We start from the raw sequence: 19,576 nt of genomic DNA on the forward strand, positions 1-19,576 counted from the left end.
CACTGGGTATATACACATACTCAGTTACAGTACCAATACAATACTTGTGCTGTAGTTTTTCATATGTTTTCAAGCCACTTGGGAAATGCAAAGAAGAAAATAAGTGAATAAGTAGAAACGTGCCAATTAAGGAAAAAACTGAGAATTTAATTAATATACCTGAGGTGACCAACTGCCCTGGTCCTGACCAGCGATAGGATGATGTAATCATTCTGCTGCCCTTGGAATCTGTCCACAGTGGTAACCTACAGAGGCAGTGAAGGAAAAGGTAAAAAATGCTGGTAACCCATTAGCATAGGTTTTATGTAAGAAAAATAAAATTAATATTAAGCACATATGTCTTTCAAGAAGTATAAATATGGGTGCACATACATCTTGAACCCAGCACATAGAAGAAAAAGTCAGCACACAAGTTGCTCACATTTTAAAATTTTTTACTGCATGCTATTCACTCATAATAATTGTTTTTAAATAATACATAACCGTGCAACTCTTATTTAAATGGACAGTTAACACCTTGTAATTACAAGTTCTGTTGTCTTGCTGTAGAATAATATATCAACCAAGTAATTTTGAACACAACCAACTTGTTTGCTGCAATTGTATTTCAAAAGCCAAACTGCTTACTTGATAAATTAATTTATTTCATGGTGGTGAGAGTCCACAATCCATTACTCCTGGGAATTTACCTCCTGACTGCTAACAGGAGGCAAAGATTACCAAAACGTAATCCCTCCCACCGCACTGTCTGATATATAGCCAAGCAAGGACAGGTAGAAAAGGACAAAGCAGAGAAAATGAGGTGCAAACTAAAACTTAATTTACTAGTCCTGGGCAAGGCTTGTGGACTCTCACCACCATAAAAACATAAATTATGCTTACCTGATAATTTAATTTCCATCTGTGGGAGGAGAGTCCACTGCTTCATTCATTACTTGTGGGAATTAAGAACTTGGCCACCAGGAAGAGGCAAAGACACCCCAGCCAAAGGCTTAAATACCTCCCCCACTCCCCTCATCCCCCAGTCATTCTGCCAAGGGAACAAGGAACAGTAGGAGAAATATCAGGGTATAAATGGGGCCAGAAGAATAACGTTAAATTTAGGTCCGCCCACAGGCGCAAACGGGCGGGAGCAGTGGACTCTCCTCCCACAGATGGAAATGAAATTATCAGGTAAACATAATTTATGTTTTCCATCTTAATGGGAGGAGAGTCCACTGCTTCATTCATTACTTTTGGGAACAAATACCCAAGCTCTAAAGGACACTGAATGAAAAAAATGGGAGGGAAAAAGGGAGGCGGACCCTATACTGAGGGCACCACAGCCTGCAGAATCTTTCTCCCAAACACAGTTTCCGCTGAAGCAAAAACATACAATTTGTAAAATTTTGCAAAAGTATGTAAGGAAGACCAAGTAGCCGCCTTACAAATCTGCTCCACAGAGGCCTTGTTCTTAAAGGCCCAAGAAGAGGCCACAGCCCTAGTTGAGTGAGCCGTAATCCTCTGAGGAGGCTTATGTCTCATAGGCCAAACGGATAATACTCCTCAACCAAAAGGACAGTGAAGTGGAAGAGGCCCTCTGCCCCCTACGCTTCCCTGAATACACCACAAACAAAGACGAAGTCTGTCTGAAATCCATCGTGGCCTGAAGGTAAAACTTCAAAGCTCGAACCACATCCAAGTTATGAAGCAACCATTCCTTAGGCGAAGAAGGATTAGGACACAAAGAAGGAACTACTATCTCCTGATTGATGTTCCGATCTGACACCACCTTGGGAAGAAATCCCAACCCAGTGCGAAGCACAGAATTATCGGCGTCAAAAGCCAGGTAAGGGGGTTCATGTTGCAAGGGCGCTAACTCAGAGACTCTGCGAGCCGATGCAATAGCCAGAAGAAACAGAACCTTCCAGGAAAGAATCTTAATGTCAAGAGCATGCATAGGCTCAAATGGAGACCTCTGCAAAACGTTAAGAATCAAGTTCAAGCTCCAAGTAGGAGCCTAAGGTCTAAAATCTGGTCTGATTCTGGACAGAGCCTGAACAAAGGACTGAATATAAGGAAGTTCTGCTAGCTTCTTGTGTAACAGAAATGATAAGGCCGAAATCTGTCCCTTTAAGGAACTAGCTGCAAGGCCCTTATCCAAACCATCTTGAATAAAAGCTAGAATCTTGGGGGGGGGGGGGGGGCGGAGCCAGCAGCAGCAATGGAAGCTGTGTAATCTCTGAGCTCCGGGACCCAGTTCCATATATCAGCTCAAAACTACTCGCAAAGCCCTAGATTCCACTAAATAACATGCTCTCATGAAAGCTTTATAGACCGGGAGTCATGAGAAAGCATTTTTAAGCAGACCCAGTGGAATTACTCTCGTCTTAGAGCCTCACCGCATCTTTACCCGATAACGCACTAACTTTTACCCGGCCAGGAGCTAACCTTGAATCCGGGACTTCACTACATGTCCTGACCACCTCGAGGAATCCTTCCTCACTCTGACCGCTGACCCGGATCGCCACTGGCTGTGATTACAGTGACTCTTGCCTACTCTCGGGCCCCACCGCCATTACTGGGAGTGAACCGCACACGCAGCATAGAGACCGCAGCCGCACTATAGGAAGCCGGAGGTCACTTCTTTTACGGGTAAGGAGAGGGAATAGAACGGTGTCCTACACCACCCGGGCTCCAACTAGAGATAGGGGGAGCGAGTGCAGACAGGCACACCCATAGTGGAGATCAGCCGCTTATCCAGAGGCCTGCTGTCCGGGGCCTACAGATTTTTGCCTGCACAGTTCACCACGTGGCAGAATCACCACGCGGCAGTGTACCAACTAACACCACTCAGACCACAGAGGTCCTTGGGCTCTGCACCTGGCCTTTATTTTATCCCACTTTATTGGACATTACCATACAAACAGCAGATCTGGTTCAGGACTTTTCTTTTTTCTCTTTTAACCACATCTGCATAGGAAAAGGTATCTGTAACATACTTTTACAACTTCCCACTGCACAATGAATGCAAAACGCACTTCGAAATTGAATAAACCCCCTAAGATGCACAACCACAGAGACAGTATGGTCGCTCAGTTTTTCTCGCCCCCTGCCACAAAAGTGGGTGACAGCGCTGAATCCGCTAAGTCGCCAAAAAAGAAATTACAGTCTTCGCAAGTACAAGAAGATGACACTGAGGAGAGCACACCCGTCCCCAACACCATCCTCTCTACCCTAGCATCCAAACAGGATATAGCAGACATCATTCGCTCGTGTATCAGGGAAGAGATAGCAGAAATAAAGCAGGACCTTCACTCAGTGGGCAATAGAGTGGAGGCCTTGGAAGAATTCACGGACCACCTTCAAGTGGAAATCAATACAACTCAGGATTCAACAAACCATCACACAGCTCTTATAGCAGATCTCTTCGACAAAATCGAGGATCTGGAGAATAGGAGCCGCCGGAAAAATCTCAGAATCAGAGGTGTTCCTGAGTCGGTATTACCCAAAGACTTTCCAATCTATCTCCCAGCTTTATTCGCACATCTCAGAAACACCACCCCCTCCACAGATATCCCTTGGGTTCGAGCCCACAGAGCCCTTAGACCGAAACCCCCAGACACTGCCCCCCCAAGGGACATCATCATGAAGTTTAGAGAGTTCAACGAAAAGGAAGAGCTCCTAAACCTCTCTCGTAGGCATCAGCCTGTAAAATTCAGGGGGGTTGTTCTCCAATTTTTTCAAGACCTCTCCCAACGAACATTGCAAAGGAGGAGAGACCTGGCTCCTGTAACATCTCTGCTCAGACAGAAGAAAATCCTCTACAGATGGGGATTCCCCTTTCATCTCTATGTTCTTCATGGAAATAGAAAACTAATTTGCAGAACCCTAGAAGATGTCAACGCCTTTTGCCAGGCCTTAGAATTGGACCCTCCAGAAGAACTCTCTCCAGAGAACTTTCACGAACCCCCTAGAAAGAAATCTACTGGACCTACCCTGAGAGACTGGCAGCGTATTCCCCCCAAACCTCAGTCTAAGCCGCAGGCCAAGTCCCCCGGCTCGCTCTCTAAAGTCACAACTTAATCAATTATTTTGTATCTTTGCTATCCATACGATCTGAACATTCTACTAGAGACTTTGCCCGGTGCTACAGCTTGGTCGCTGGGTAATGTATAGCCTCATTGGCCATAAATCTTTTACTGTTAGACGACTCCTGGTCTAGAAATAAGTAAATTTAGGAATTTAGGAATTATTGTATTGTATTGTTGGAAATATTTTACCAATGTAATTGAGCATTAGTTATCCCTAAATATATACCACTTACTATGGAATGGGTTATAATCCCTCCCTCTTAACACTAAAAGTTTAATGCTTGCATTAGTATCTAGATTTTTTATGAGAAAATGTATGTTTTGTTTTGTGTTCTTATTCATGTTTTCTTTGCTATGCGACAGAGATACAGACCCTAGGGCATACTTAACACAACCTTCTTTTTATACTTTACAACCACACATGCATGCCTATCATCTATTGCAGTCACCCAACTACAGACACCAGACACACCAGCACCATGGAAGGCCACACTAAAACTCTCACATTACTGAGCCAGAATACCAAAGGCTTGAATTCTGCACAAAAACGCTCACTAGCCATGAGAGACCTACATAGGAAAGGGGGCGATATTCTCTTCCTTCAAGAGACTCACTTTTTAAAACACAAGGAACCTACCTATTTTGGAGGTTTCTATACTCAAAGTTTTCACAGCTCTTTTGACCACAAAAGGCACGGCGTAAGCATCCTTATCAGTAGACAGATCCCTTTTACTCACATCCACACCTACACTGACTCTGAAGGCAGATTTTTATGTGTAACTGGCACCCTGTTTGGCTCCCCGGTGACACTGGTCAATCTTTATGCCCCCAACACCAGACAGCTCCCCTTCTTCAGGAAAAGTTTCGCTAAGATTCTAGACCACACAATAGGTGCACTATATCTAGGGGGAGACTTCAATCTCCCCATTCAACCACATTTAGATTCCTCGAACCCTCGACCCACAACTCCTAAACATACACTCAAGCAACTATGGAAACTTATGCTAGACCAAACTCTATTTGACACCTGGAGATTTGTCCACCCTGAGAAGAGGGACTATACCTTTTTCTCTGCCCCTCATAGTTCATATAGTAGAATTGATTACCTTTTTACTAATCAAAGAGGCCTTTCCAATGTACTATCCTCCAGGCTTTCACATACCGTTTGGTCAGACCACTCGGCTGTACTAACAACACTTAAATGGCCATCAGCACCTAGTGGCAACTTTCAGTGGAAACTAGACGAGAAACTATTAGATTCCCCAACTCTAGTTCCCAACTTAGAAAAGCTTCTACAGGAGTATTTCAGATTTAATTCCTTACCGGAAACAGATCCTTTTGTTGTCTGGGAGGCTCATAAATGCTTTATCAGGGGGGAATTAATTAAACAACAAGCACAAGCTAGAAAGAAAGCACGGCAGGTATACAAAACATCCACTGACCTACTAGCCAAACTTGAATATGACCATAAGCGAAATCCTTCCTCCCCCCAACTATTAGCTGACTTAATGAAAGCCAGGAAAACTGTACATGACTTACAACTTAGTGAAGCTAATGCACTGGCCTTACTGACTAAACAAAAATTCTACTTCGAAAGTAATAGAGCCGGAAAACTCCTAGCACGCTCCTTAAAACTGAAAAAACTTAAAACCTTCATTCATGAAATTAAATCTCCAACGAACCAAACCGCCAATACCACCTCTGAAATACTTTCCCAATTTGAGGCGTATTATTCTAATCTTTACAACCTCTCTAATCCCGACCGCCCCCCTGACCCCAGCAATGTCATAAACAACTATCTTCTAAACACCCCTTTACCGCAACTTTCTGATGCACAAGCGACAGAACTGGACGAACCTTTCTCAATGACAGAGCTCATAACCACCCTTAAAGACTTACCATCAGGCAAAAGCCCTGGCCCTGACGGTCTCTCGGTCGCTTACTACAAAAAGTTTGCACCCACCCTGCTTCCACACTTATGCACCTTATTTAACTTAGTTGACCAGGAACACCCTTTTCTTCCCCCTATGCTGGAAGCACACATTTCAGTGATCCCTAAGACCGGAAAACCCGCAGATAGCCCATCTAATTTTCGTCCCATTTCACTACTAAACGTAGACGTTAAGCTTTATGCTAAACTCATAGCTAATAGACTTAATAAGTTCCTCCCCCAACTAATCCACACAAATCAAGTAGGTTTTGTCCCCAAAAGAGAGGCGCGAGACAATACCATCAAAATCCTAAACTTAATCGAATACACGCAGTCACAAAACATCCCTTCTATCTTCCTTGCCATCGATGCCGAAAAGGCTTTTGATAGGCTGGATTGGTTGTTCCTTAGATCAACGCTCACTCGTTTTGGCCTGAGAAACAAACTCATTGAGAAAATATTTGCCCTATACCACATGCAGAAAGCCCGTATTAAGTTAAACGATTCCCTGTCAAATGCATTCCCAATAACAAACGGAACGAGACAGGGTTGCCCTCTCTCCCCCATATTGTTTATTCTGGCCATGGAGGTTCTTGCCTCCAGGATTAGGAATTAGGGATAAAACTAACGACCTCAAAAGAAGCTCTACACCAACAAAACCACCAACACCTTTTTGACTCCATCAGAACAGACATGAGAGCCTGGCGTAACAAATTCCTCTCCTGGCTTGGTAGAGTCCAAGCATTCAAAATGAGCATCCTGCCTCGCTTTTTATATATGTTTCAAGCCCTACCCATACAACCCCCCCTACATTACATTCGTAGTGTGCAATCTTTCGTTAACGGCTTTATATGGGCGCATAAACGCCCTCGAATCTCTAAAACCACCCTCTATAGGAAACGGGATGAGGGGGGACTGGGAGTACCCAACCTTTTACTTTACTCACAGGCAGCACAACTGACCAGAATAGTCGACTGGTGCAAAAACAGTACTGATAAAGAATGGGTCAAGCTTGAGCATGACCTATCTACTTCACGAAGTCTTGGGTCAGTATGCTGGACATACAGGCAACATAGGACACTACCATCTCTTACACCCTCGTTAGTGACTGATACACTCTCCACATGGGATCACCTCATAGGTTCACAAAAAGGCATATCGACCATACCCTCACCACTCACCCCCCTACTACACAACAAAGACTTTCCTCCACTACTTCAAAAACGGTCCCAGGACCGGTACACACTATCAGCGGGTTTACCCTGCCATCTTGTTCTAGAAAGAGGTACCATCATTCAGAAAACCGCCCTTGCGGACAAGAACATTAGCTTTTTTGAAAAGATGGTTCGAATATTTACAATTAGCACACTTTCTCTCCCACCATAAAGACAAACATCGCCTGGTAAGAAATCTAAATCCATTCGAAACACTATGCCACTCTACATTATTAGCGCAGGGCACTCTTTCTAAGATATATAGAATCCTAATCACTCTACACTCCAAAAACCTTCCATCATATACAAAAGCATGGGAAGCCGAGCTGGGCCATGAGATCCCCTCTGAGACGTGGGACATTATATTTCAACAAATGGGGAAGGCCCCCTCCTCAATGGGAATCACTGAGACGAACATAAAACTCTTAGAGAGATGGTACCTTTACCCCAGCAGACTCGCTAAGATTTACCCTCACACAGACCCACTATGTTGGAGAGACTGCAAACAAGTTGGTACACTCCTCCACATCTGGTGGGATTGCCCCATACTTCAGCCTTTCTGGCTAGACATCCACAGAGAAATCCAAAAGGTACTCAATACATCTATCCCCTTCAATCCTTTGACGCTATTATTTAACAAACCCCCTAAGATCAAATGCAAATACAGACAGGTCTTATTGTACATCATGCTTAGTGGGGCTAAGCAACTGATCCCTAGACTGTGGAAACAGCGACACATTCCTACTCAAAAAGACTGGGTACAAAATGTCACTCTTCTCCTTTCCCTGGAAAGGTTTCACTACCAGAAAACAAAACGGATGGATTTCTACTGCGCCATGTCCTTTTATTGGGAAACATACACTCACACACTTTCTAGACCTCTGCCATAACTACCTAATAATTCTTAGACACTCCGACACCTTGTACAGCCACATCATCCCCCGTAACACATCTCAAAACTAGGACGCACCTGACTCATCCGGAAATTCACCCTTGAGCTATACTTCCTCCGAACTGGTTCTCTAGACCTTATACCCTATCACTTAACTAACTCCTTGAAGACTGCAACTTATTTCTCACGTATACCAATACCAGTATTCTATCTTTTACATGGATCTCTGTCGCATTGCTTTGCTTTGTATAAATGTTAATGTGGAAGTTTCATCCACATGTGCTATCTTATAAAAAAAGAAAAAATCCACAAGCTACTATGTCCTTGGCCAAAACTTTATGCGGGACTCAACAAATGCCTGGATCCTTGGACTTACATACAATGGTCATTACTGGTCTTGCCCTTTGTATATTTCATTTTCATTGTTTTATTGTCTATGTTATACCATGCCGGATTATTTCCATGGCAATTGCAAAATTATTATTTATACCAATAAAGCTTGTTGGGAAAAAAAAAAAAAAAAAAGATAGAATCTTGGATACCCTAATCTTATGCCAGGGATATCCATGTTCCCCACACCAGGATAAATAGGTCTTCTACACTTTATGATAGATGTGACAAGTGACTGGTTTCCTGGCCTGAATGAGAGTGTCAATCACTCTCTCTGAGAACCCTCACTAGGCCAAGACTAGGCATTTAATCTCCATGCAGTCAGCCTCAGATAATTGAGATTTTGGTGGAGAAAAGGACCCTGAACCAGCAGATCCCTTCGTCAGGGTAACCTCCATGGAGGAGATGAAGACATCCTCACCAGATCCCCCAAAGACATCTTCCGTGGCCACAACGGAGCAATCAGAATGGTTGAAATCTGCTCCTGATTGATGCGGGCCACTACTTGAGGGAGAAGTGGCAACGGTTGAAATATGTAAATTCGTTTGAACTCCCAAGGAACCACCAAGGCATCCATCAGTTCCACCTGGGGATCCCTGGACCGTGACCCGTATCTTGGTAGTTCGAAGTTGAGTCTGGACGCCATGACATCTATCTCGGGCGTCCCCCATCTGTTGCAGATCTCTGTAAACACTTCGGGATGGAGAGACCATTTCCCAGGATGAAACGATTGTCTACTGAGAAAATCCGCTTCCCAGTTGTCCACACCCGGAAGGTGGATCGCTGAGAGCGAACAATTGTGGGTCTCTGGCCATTCAAGAATCCGAGATACTTCCCTCGTGGCAAGGGAGCTTCTCGTTACACCCTGATGGTTTATGTAAGTCACTGAGGTAATGTTGTCCAACTGGAATCTGATGAATTGGAATGACCCCAGGGGGGGGCAAGCCCTCAGATCGCTGAATATTACTCAAATATTTATTGGTAGAGTTGACTCTCGAGTCTACCTGCCCTGTGCCCGTATGGCATCCCAAACAGCTCCCCATCCTGATTAATTACATCCGTGGTCACAATCTCCCAGGATGGCCTCAAGAAGGATGTCCCCTGTGACAGCTGTTCCGGACGGATCCACCAAGAGAGGGATTACCTCACTCGGTTTTCCAGAGATATCTGTTGGGATAGATCTGAGTGATCGCCGTTCCATTATCTCAACATGCATAACTGAAGAGGTCTGAGATGAATCCTGGCAAATGGAATGACATCTATGCTGGATACCATGAGCCCAATCTCCTCCATACACCTGGCCACAGATGGCCTTGAGGAGGACTGAAGGGCAAGACAGCCGGACGCAATTTTGGCACATCTCTTGTCTGTCAACAATATCTTCATGTATATGGAATCTATTATTGTACCAAGGAACTCCACCCTGTTGCTGGGGACCAAAGAACACTTCCCTCATTTATCTTCCATCCGAAGGAATCGAAGGAGAAGAAGAGCCCTCGAGTTGTCCTCCGCAAGACTACAGGACGGAGCCTGGACCAGAATATCGTCCAGATAAGGAGCCACCGCAATACCTCTGGCACTCGCTACCGTGAAAAGCGGTACCAGAACCTTCGTAAAGACTCTTGGGGCGGTCGCCAAACCGAACGGTAGGGCCACAAACTGGAAGTGTTGGTCCAGAAAAGCGATTCTTAGGAACCTGACGTGGTCCTTGTGTATGGGCACGTGAAGGTAAGCATCCTTCAGATCTATTGTCGTCATAAATTGCCCCTCTTGAACTAGGGGCAGAATCGACCCATTTCTCCATTTTGAATGATAGGATTGACTGGAACTTGTTGAGGCAGTTTAGGACCAGAAATGGGCGGAACGTGCCCTCGTTCTTTGGGACCACGAAAAGGTTTGAATAGTACCCTAGACCCCTTTCTGCTAGAGGTACTGGAATGATTACGCCAAGAGATGAGAGATACCTCACGCACTCTAGAAAGGTGTCTCTCTTCTCTGGTCTTGAGGATAGGTTTGACAGGAGAAATTTGCCGCTGGGTGGAGTCTTGAACCCTATCCTGTAACCCTGGGTGATAACCTCCAGAACCTAAGGATCCTGTGCATCTCTTATCCAAGCCTCTGCGAACAGAGATAGTCTGCCCCCTACGCGATCCAGAGACGGATCGGGGGCTGACTCTTCATGCTGACTTTGTCTCAGCAGGCTTCTTGTTCTGCTTGGACTTGTTCCAAGATTGAGCTGGCTTCCAAGATCCCTTGGACTGTTCGGCATTCGCAGCAGGCTGCTGTCACTGAGATTTGTCTGAACGAAAGGGAAGATAAGTAGAGCCCTTAGGCTTAGTCTCCTTATCCTGCGGGAGGAAAGCATCCTTGCCTCCCGTGACCGTGGATATTATAGAGTCCAAGCCTGGACCAAAAAGGAATTTCCCCTGAAACTGGGGGGATAGTAATCTTGACTTGGAAGTCATGTCAGCTGATCACGACTTTAACCACAACGCCCTACGGGCTAGAACAGAGAATCCTGATGTTTTGGCATTCAGGCGAATGACCTGCATGTTTGCATCACAGATAAAATAATTAGCTACCCTTAAGGCCTTAATCTTTTCCTGTATCTCTTCGAGTGGAGTCTCCACCTCGACCATAGCGGACAGTGCGTCACACCAGTAGGTAGCTGCTCCCGCCACCGCAGCGATTGCAGCTGCAGGTTGGAAAACCCATGCAGTAAGTTGAAATATTTTTCTCAACATGGACTATTGTTATCCATGGCCTCCTTGAACGATGAACTATCCTTAAAGGGAAAAGGGAATAGTCGTACGCTTAGCGAGCATGGAGATAGCTCCATCCACCTTAGGAATGGCCCCCATAGCTCAAACAGAGTCTGGAACGGAGAACAACTTCTTAAAAGAGGTAGAAGGAGAAAAGAACAAGCCCAGTTTCTCCCATTCCTTCATAAAAATAGTAGCCATCTTCACAGGCACTGGGAAGGTCTGAGGCACCACCCTGTTCTCGTACACCCTATCTAGTTTAGGGATTTTAGGTTCCTCCGGAAGTTTCGGTTCCAGGACCTCCAATGTAGCAAGCACTTCTTTCAGTAAAAAGCGCAAATGCTCCATTTTAAACTTCAAATCTGGCTCACCTGTAAAAAAAAAATACAAATAACCCCCCAACAGTAAAACCCACCACCCACACAACCAACCCCCCAAATAAAACCCTAACTAAAAAAACCTAAGCTCCCCATTGCCCTGAAAAGGGCATTTGGATGGTCATTGCCCTTAAAAGGGCATTTAGCTCTATTGCTGCCCAAAACCCTAACCTAAAAAAAAACCCACCCAATACACCCTTAAAAAATCCTAACACTAACCCCCGAAGATTCACTTATCGGGAGAAGTCTTCATCCAAGCGGCAAGATGTCCTCAACGAAGCCGGCAGAAGTGGTCCTCCAGACGGGTAGAAGTCTTCATCCAGGCGGCATCTTCTATCTTCATCCTTCCGACGCGGAGCATCCTCTTCAATCGACGGCTTCTTCGGAATGAATGTACCTTTAAGCGACGTCATCCAAGATGGCGTCCACTTAGATTCCGATTGGCTGATAGAATTCTATCAGCCAATCGGAATTAAGGTAGAAAAAAATCTTTGTTGACGACATCTTGCTGCTTGGATGAAGACTTCTCCCGGTAAGTGAATCTTCGGGGGCTAGTGTTAGGATTTTTTTAAGGGTGTAATTGGGTGTTTTTTTTTTTTTTTTAGGTTAGGGCTTTGGGCAGCAATATAGCTAAATGCCCTTTTAAGGGCAATGCCCATACAAATGCCCTTTTCAGGACAATGGGGAGCTTAGTTTTTTTTAGTTAGGGTTTTATTTGGGGGGTTGGTTGTGTGGGTGGTGGGTTTTACTGTTGGGGGGTTGTTTGTATTTTTTTTTTTTTACAGGTAAAAGAGCTGATTTATTTGGGGCAATGCCCCGCAAAAAGGCCATTTGAAGGGCTATTGATAGTTTAGTTTAGGCTAGGGTTTTTTTTATTTTGGGGGGGCTTTTTTATTTTGATAGGGCTCATAGATTAGGTGTAATAATTTTAAATATCTTGTAATTAGTTTTTTATTTTCTGTAATTTAGTGTTTGTTTTTTGTAATTTAGCTAATTGTATTTAATTTATTTAATTGTATTTAATTTAGGTAAGTTATTTAATTGTAGTGTAGTGTTAGTGTAACTTAGGTTAGGTTTTATTTTACAGGTAAATTTGTATTTATTTTAGCTAGGTAGTTATTAAATAGTTAATAACTATTTAGTAACTATTCTACCTAGTTAAAATATAAACTTGCCTGTAAAATAAAAATAAACCCTAAGCTAGATACAATGTAACTATTAGTTATATAGTAGCTAGCTTAGGGTTTATTTTATAGGTAAGTATTTAGTTTTAAATAGGAATAATTTAGGTAATTATATAAATTTTATTTAGATTTATTTAAATTATATTTAAGTTAGGGAGGGTTAGGGTTAGACTTATGTTTAAAGGGTTAATAAATTTAGAATAGTGGCGGCGACATTGGGGACGGCAGATTAGGGGTTAATAAGTATAATGTAGGTGGTGGCGATGTTAGGGGTGGCAGATTAGGGGTTAATAATATTTAACCAATGTTTGCAAGGCGGGAGTGCGGCGGTTTAGGGATTAATATGTTTATTATAGTGGCGGCGATGTCAAGAGCGGCAGATTAGGGGTTAATATTTTTATTTTAGTGTTTGCGATGCGGGAGGGCCTCGGTTTAGGGGTTAATCGGTAGTTTATGGGTGTTAGTGTACTTTTTAGCACTTTAGTTATGAGTTTTATGCTACGGCTTTGTAGCGTAAAACTCATAACTACTGACTTTAAAATGCGTTAGGAATCTTGTCGGTAGAGGGTGTAACGCTCACTTTTTGGCCTCCCAGGATCGTAATACCGGCGCTATGGAAGTCCCATAGAAAAAAGCCTTTACGAAATTTACGTAAGTATGTTTACGGAAAGGCCAAAAAAGTGTGCGGTACACCTATACCTGCAAGACTCGTAATACCAGCGGGCGTAAAAAAGCAGTGTTAGGACTTGTTAACGCTGCTTTTTTACCTTAACGCACAATTCGTAATCTAGCCGAATCCCTTTAAAGCAGTGCTTTCCAAATTTTGTGTCGTGACACGTTAGTGTGTCGGCGGCAGTGTGTAGGTGTGTCCCTGCTTCAGCACAAATGTTTTTGAATAAAAAAAAAAATGTAATTTTTTTTTTGGTTTCCGACTTACCGCCGGCCTGCTACGCATATCACGTGGTTGACACGTTATTGATACCTAGTGAGTCACAGATCATCTTAACCTATTGGCGCAGCTCACGGGGAACTGAAACTATTCCCATTAGCTGCTTTGGCGGCACATTGGCTCCTGACTGCACGTGTATTTTCCTCAATCGGCTTGTGACTGCATGTGTAGTCAGAGAGTGGGATAGCAGTGTGTTTGCAGCGCGGGCAGTAGTCAGTGGGACTAGGGCGGCAGCTTAAACACTAAGCTGAAGTGAGAAGTCAAAGTGGTTTGTTTTTTTGCAGCTAGCTCCAAGTAGTGCATTGTTGCTCCTGCTCTTGATATATGGATAGGAAGTGGAAGCTTAAAAACAAAATTTATGCTTACCTGATAAATTTCTTTCTCTTGTGGTGTATCCAGTCCACTGGTTTATCCATTACTTGTGGGATATTCTCCTTCCCAACAGGAAGTTGCAAAGAGGACACCCACAGCAGAGCTGTCTATATAGCTCCTCCCCTAACCCCCACCTCCAGTCATTCGACCGAAGACAAGTAAGAAAAAGGAGAAACTATAGGGTGCAGTGGTGACTGTAGTTTTAAAAATAAAAACACCTGACTTAAAGTGACAGGGCAGGCCGTGGACTGGATACACCACAAGAGAAAGAAATTTATCAGGTAAGCATAAATTTTGTTTTCTCTTGTAAGGTGTATCCAGTCCACGGGTTCATCCATTACTTGTGGGATACCAATACCAAAGCTTTAGGACACGGATGAAGGGAGGGACAAGGCAGGAACTTAAACGGAAGGCACCACTGCCTGTAAGACCTTTCTCCCAAAAATAGCCTCTGAAGAAGCAAAAGTATCAAATTTGTAAAATTTAGAAAAAGTATGAAGTAAAGACCAAGTCGCCGCCTTACAAATCTGTTCAACAGAGGCCTCATTTTTAAAAGCCCATGTGGAAGCTACTGCTCTAGTAGAATGAGCTGTAATTCTTTCAGGAGGCTGCTGGCCAGCAGTCTCATAAGCTAAACGGATTATGCTTCTCAGCCAAAAAGAAAGAGAAGTTGCCGAAGCCTTTTGGCCTCTCCTCTTTCCAGAGTAGACACCAAACAATGCAGATGTTTGACGAAAATCCTTAGTAGCGTGTAAATAGAACTTTAAAGCACGAACCACGTCAAGATTGTGTAACAGACGTTCCTTCTTTGAAAAAGGATTAAGACACAGTGACGGAACAACAATTTCCTGATTGATATTCTTATTAGAAACCACCTTAGGAAGAAAACCAGGTTTGGTACGCAAAACTACCTTATCTGCATGGAAGAACAGATAAGGGGAATCACAAGTAAGGCAGATAATTCTGAAACTCTTCGAGCCGAAGAGATAGCTACTAAGAACAGAACTTTAGTTCTACTAAGAACTATAAACAGGTTTGAATAGAAAGCCTGCCCCTGTTCCTCTCTTGGAACTGGGTGGATCACTCCCATAACGAGTAGGTCTTGAACACAATTTAAGAATGCCTCTCTCTTTATCTGGTTTGCAGATAATTGTGAGAGGAGAAATCTCCCTTTTGGGGATGAACCTTTGAATTCCAGAAGATATCCCTGGGAAACAATCTCTACTGCCCAGGGATCCTGAACGTCTCTTGCCGAAGCCTGGGCGAAGAGAGAAAGTCTGCCCCCGACTAGACCCGGTCCCGGATCAGGGCTACTCCTTCATGCTGTCTTAGAGGCAGCAGCAGGTTTTTTGGTCTGCTTCCCCTTGTTCCAAGCCTGGTTAGGTCTCCAGACTGGTTTGGACTGGGCGAAATTTCCCTCTTGTTTTGCATTAGAGGAAGCTGAAGCTGCGCCACTCTTGAAGTTTCGAAAGGAACGAAAATTATTCAGTTTGGTCCTTAATTTATTGGACCTATCCTGAGGAAGGGCGTGACCTTTTCCTCCGGTAATATCAGAAATGATCTCCTTCAGGCCAAGTCCGAATAGGGTCTGTCCTTTGAAGGGGATGTTAAGAAGCTTAGATTTTGAAGTAACGTCTGCTGACCAGGACTTAAGCCATAGCGCCCTACGCGCCAGAATGGCAAAACCTGAATTCTTAGCCGCTAACTTAGTTAAATGAAAAACGGCGTCAGAAATAAAGGAATTAGCTAACTTAAGAGCTTTAATCCTGTCTAAAATATCATCTAACGGGGTCTCCATCTGTAGAGCCTCCTCAAGAGACTCGAACCAAAAGGCCGCTGCAGCAGTAACTGGGGCAATGCATGCAAGAGGCTGGAGAAGAAAACCTTGATGTATAAAAATGTTCTTAAGGAGACCCTCCAATTTTTTTATTCATAGGATCTTTGAAAGCACAACTGTCCTCAACGGGGATAGTTGTATGCTTAGCTAGGGTAGAAATAGCTCCCGTCTGCCACTAGTCCCGTATGGCGACATCTATGGGAAACATCTTTTTAAAGGCAGGAGGGGGAGAGAACGGCACACCTGGTCTATCCCATTCCTTAGTAATAATTTCCGAAAACCTCTTAGGGACTGGAAAAACATCAATGTAAACAGGCACTGCAAAGTATTTGTCCATTTTACACAACTTCTCTGAAACTACAAAGGGGTCACAGTCATCCAGAGTCGCTAAAACCTCCATGAGCAATAAGCGGAGGTGTTCGAGCTTAAATTTAAACGCTGTCATTTCAGAATAGGATTGAAGTAAAGACTTCCCTGAATCTGAAATGTCACCCTCAGATAGAAACTCCCTTACACCGGTTTCGGAGCATTGTGAGGGTAAATCAGACACAGCTAATAGAGCGCCAGAAAACTCTGTATTTGTTCTAGCCCCAGAGCTGTCTCGCTTTCCTTGTAATCCTGTCAGTTTGGACAATACCTCTGTGAGGGTAGAATTCATAACTGCCGCCATGTCCTGTAAGGTAAAAGAATTAGACGCGCTAGATGTACTTGGCGTCACTTGAGCGGGAGTTATAGGTTCTGACACATGGGGAGAGCTAGATGGCATAACCTCCCTTCTTTCAGTCTGAGAATTCTCTGGTGATAAATCTTTAAAAGCCATAATATGGTCTTTATAGTTTATAGATACTTCAGTACATTTGGTACACATTCTAAGAGGGGGTTCCACAATGGCTTCTAAACATATTGAACAAGGAGTTTCCTCTATGTCAGACATGTTTAACAGACTAGTAATGACACCAGCAAGCTTGGAAAACACTTTAATAAATGTGAAACAGCAATTAAACAAAAACGGTACTGTGCCTTTAAGAGAAAAAAACTAGCACCTAAACTGCAAAACAGTGTTAAAATGTAGTAAAGTCTTCGAAATTTTTACAGTGTGTGTAAGGGACTAAAGCAACATCGCACCCACTTGAAAATGGATGATTAACCCCTTAGCCCCCAAACCGGATTTAAAAAACGTCAACCACCGGTAAAAGACAGTTAAGCACCTTGCCACAGCTTTGCTGTGGCTCCTACCTGCCCTCAAATACGATTAGGGAAGAAATAAGCCCTCTATAGTGGCCCTCAGATGCAAGAGGACTCCTCTAGGGAAGCTGGATGTCTCAGTCTGAAATAAACTGCACATCTAAAGCGCGAAAATAGGCCCCTCCCACCATGTACTCAATGTCAGAGGGGCCTTAAGGAAATACTCCTAGGATTATCTGACTAGCCATGTGGAAAAACTAGGCCCCAACAAAAGACTTATCACCCTCAGAAAAAAATGTCTTACTTATGTAACATGTAAACGTTTTGTCACCCATAAACACCACACTAAGTAATATGAGAATTAAAATGAGTATTACCCTGTTTAGTAAGCATGATCCCAGTCGTTGCAAACTCACTGCATCTAGCTTACCTCAAATATAAAAGGCTCTGTCAGCATTTTCCTGAACTTATCATCTCTCTAGAAATAAATATACTGAACATACCTCAAAGCAGGTAATCTGCAGACCGTTCCCCCAACTGAAGCTTTCCCATACTCTTCAGTTATGCGCGAGAACAGCAATGGACCTTATTTACAAACCGCTAAGATCATCATCCTCCGGGCAGAATTCTTCTTCTAATTTCTGCCTGGGAGTAAACAGTATAACGCCGGTACCGTTTAAAATAACAAACTCTTGATTGAAGGTAAAACTACACTAAGTCACCACATATCTCTTTATACTTCCTATCTTGTCGAGAGTTGCAAAGAGAATGACTGGAGGTGGGGGTTAGGGGAGGAGCTATATAGACAGCTCTGCTGTGGGTGTCCTCTTTGCAACTTCCTGTTGGGAAGGAGAATATCCCACAAGTAATGGATGAACCCGTGGACTGGATACACCTTACAAGAGAAAATGCTTGATGATGAAATGCGAATGTCTTTATCCAGAAACTATGTTCATCCCATCAATATCATACATCCCACTAAAATAGTAAGTAGCTATTGGTGTTATTAAACTTTTTTTTTCTTGCCCATACATACTGTTAAATGTAAATACATTTAGTTATTATATAATTTATGTATGTGTCCATATCTCTTAAAACAAGTTAGTTTGACCTCCTGTTTGCTAGAACAACTGAATTACTGTGTCGTGAAATGATGTAGGTCTAAAAAGTGTGTCACCAACATGAAAAGTTTGGAAAGCTCTGCTTTAAAGGGTTAGCAGATACATCTTTATCAAAGCCCTCTTGTAAAATTGAATAATTCTTAAGGAATGCCAGCTAGAGCCTTGTTTCTTACACCAGCAGTGAAAAAAACTTTCCAGATCTTGTGATAATTTTTTCTTGTAACAGGTTTTCAGGCCTGAATTAAGATTTCAACTACTGCAACAGTAAAACCTCATTATTTTAAATTTAGGAGTTCAATCTCCAAGCCTTCAAGTAGAGAGACTTAAGAATTTGAGGAAAGAAGAGACATTGTGATAGCAGGTCATGTCATAGTGGAAGAGACCAAGGAGGAAAACTGGACATCTGAACTAGATCAGCGTACCACGTTCTGCGAGGTCATGTAGGAGCAATCAGAATAACTGATAAGATCTGATGTATGATACAAGCTATCACACTCTTGGCAAAAGAACAGTTGGAAAAATATTTAAATGGCTTGAAATGACCAGTGAGCTGCTAGAGCATCTACAAACTCCTCTTGCAGATCCCTGGATCTTGCACAGTATCTGTGAAGTTTGATATTCAAAGGAGAAGCCCTGACAGACCCCATTGATCCACAATCTGATAGAAGACATCCAGATGAGGAGACTATTCCCCTGGATGAAGGTATTGGCGACAGCTAGTACAGCCATAAAATTTGTAAAGTCTTTTGGAACGTGAAACATAAGACACCTTTTTCGAGTAGGCTTTGATTTGAAACATTCTGTAATCCTGGGAAATTATGTTTAAAACCCAGGGATATTGATAGACAGTGATCAGGCCTTCTAAAAAATGTGTAAACTGCCTTTATTAGAAAAGAATCTGTCATAGAAAAAAAAAAAAAATTAAATTAAAAATGTATATCCCAACTCTAAAGAAAACCATTCCTACTACTTCACAAGTAAATGGAGGCAGATAATTCAGGTGTATACAAAACACCATAGCCTTAGCATGCAACATAATAATTTTTTTTTAAAAAAAGCGTTGATAATAGCGCAGCAAACAGAAGCACTGTAAAACCGCTTAACAGAACAAAACTGATAACACTGAGAGCACAAACACGAGACTGTGCTGACAATAGCGTGCATAAATTAAAGATAAAGCCGGCATGTACAAAATTACAGTAACTATCATAGGGCACGCACTACAAAAGCAGATGCATGCCAACAGCACATGCACTACCCAGCCCGAAGAACAGTAAAACTGTGTGTATT

General features: G+C 43.1%; 1 protein-coding gene across 1 annotated transcript in view; it reads right to left on the reverse strand.

The window, feature by feature from the left end:
- AQR (aquarius intron-binding spliceosomal factor) overlaps window positions 1-19,576 on the reverse strand; it is a 264,323-nt gene that overhangs the window by 68,109 nt on the left and 176,638 nt on the right. Inside the window, exon 32 of the mRNA XM_053697946.1 lies at window positions 160-245. Coding sequence (XP_053553921.1) covers window positions 160-245 — 86 coding nt within the window. The remainder of the gene's footprint in view (window positions 1-159; window positions 246-19,576) is intronic.

This window comes from Bombina bombina, chromosome 1, assembly GCF_027579735.1.
Source record: "Bombina bombina isolate aBomBom1 chromosome 1, aBomBom1.pri, whole genome shotgun sequence".
In the NCBI taxonomy this organism is placed as follows: Eukaryota; Metazoa; Chordata; class Amphibia; order Anura; family Bombinatoridae; genus Bombina; species Bombina bombina.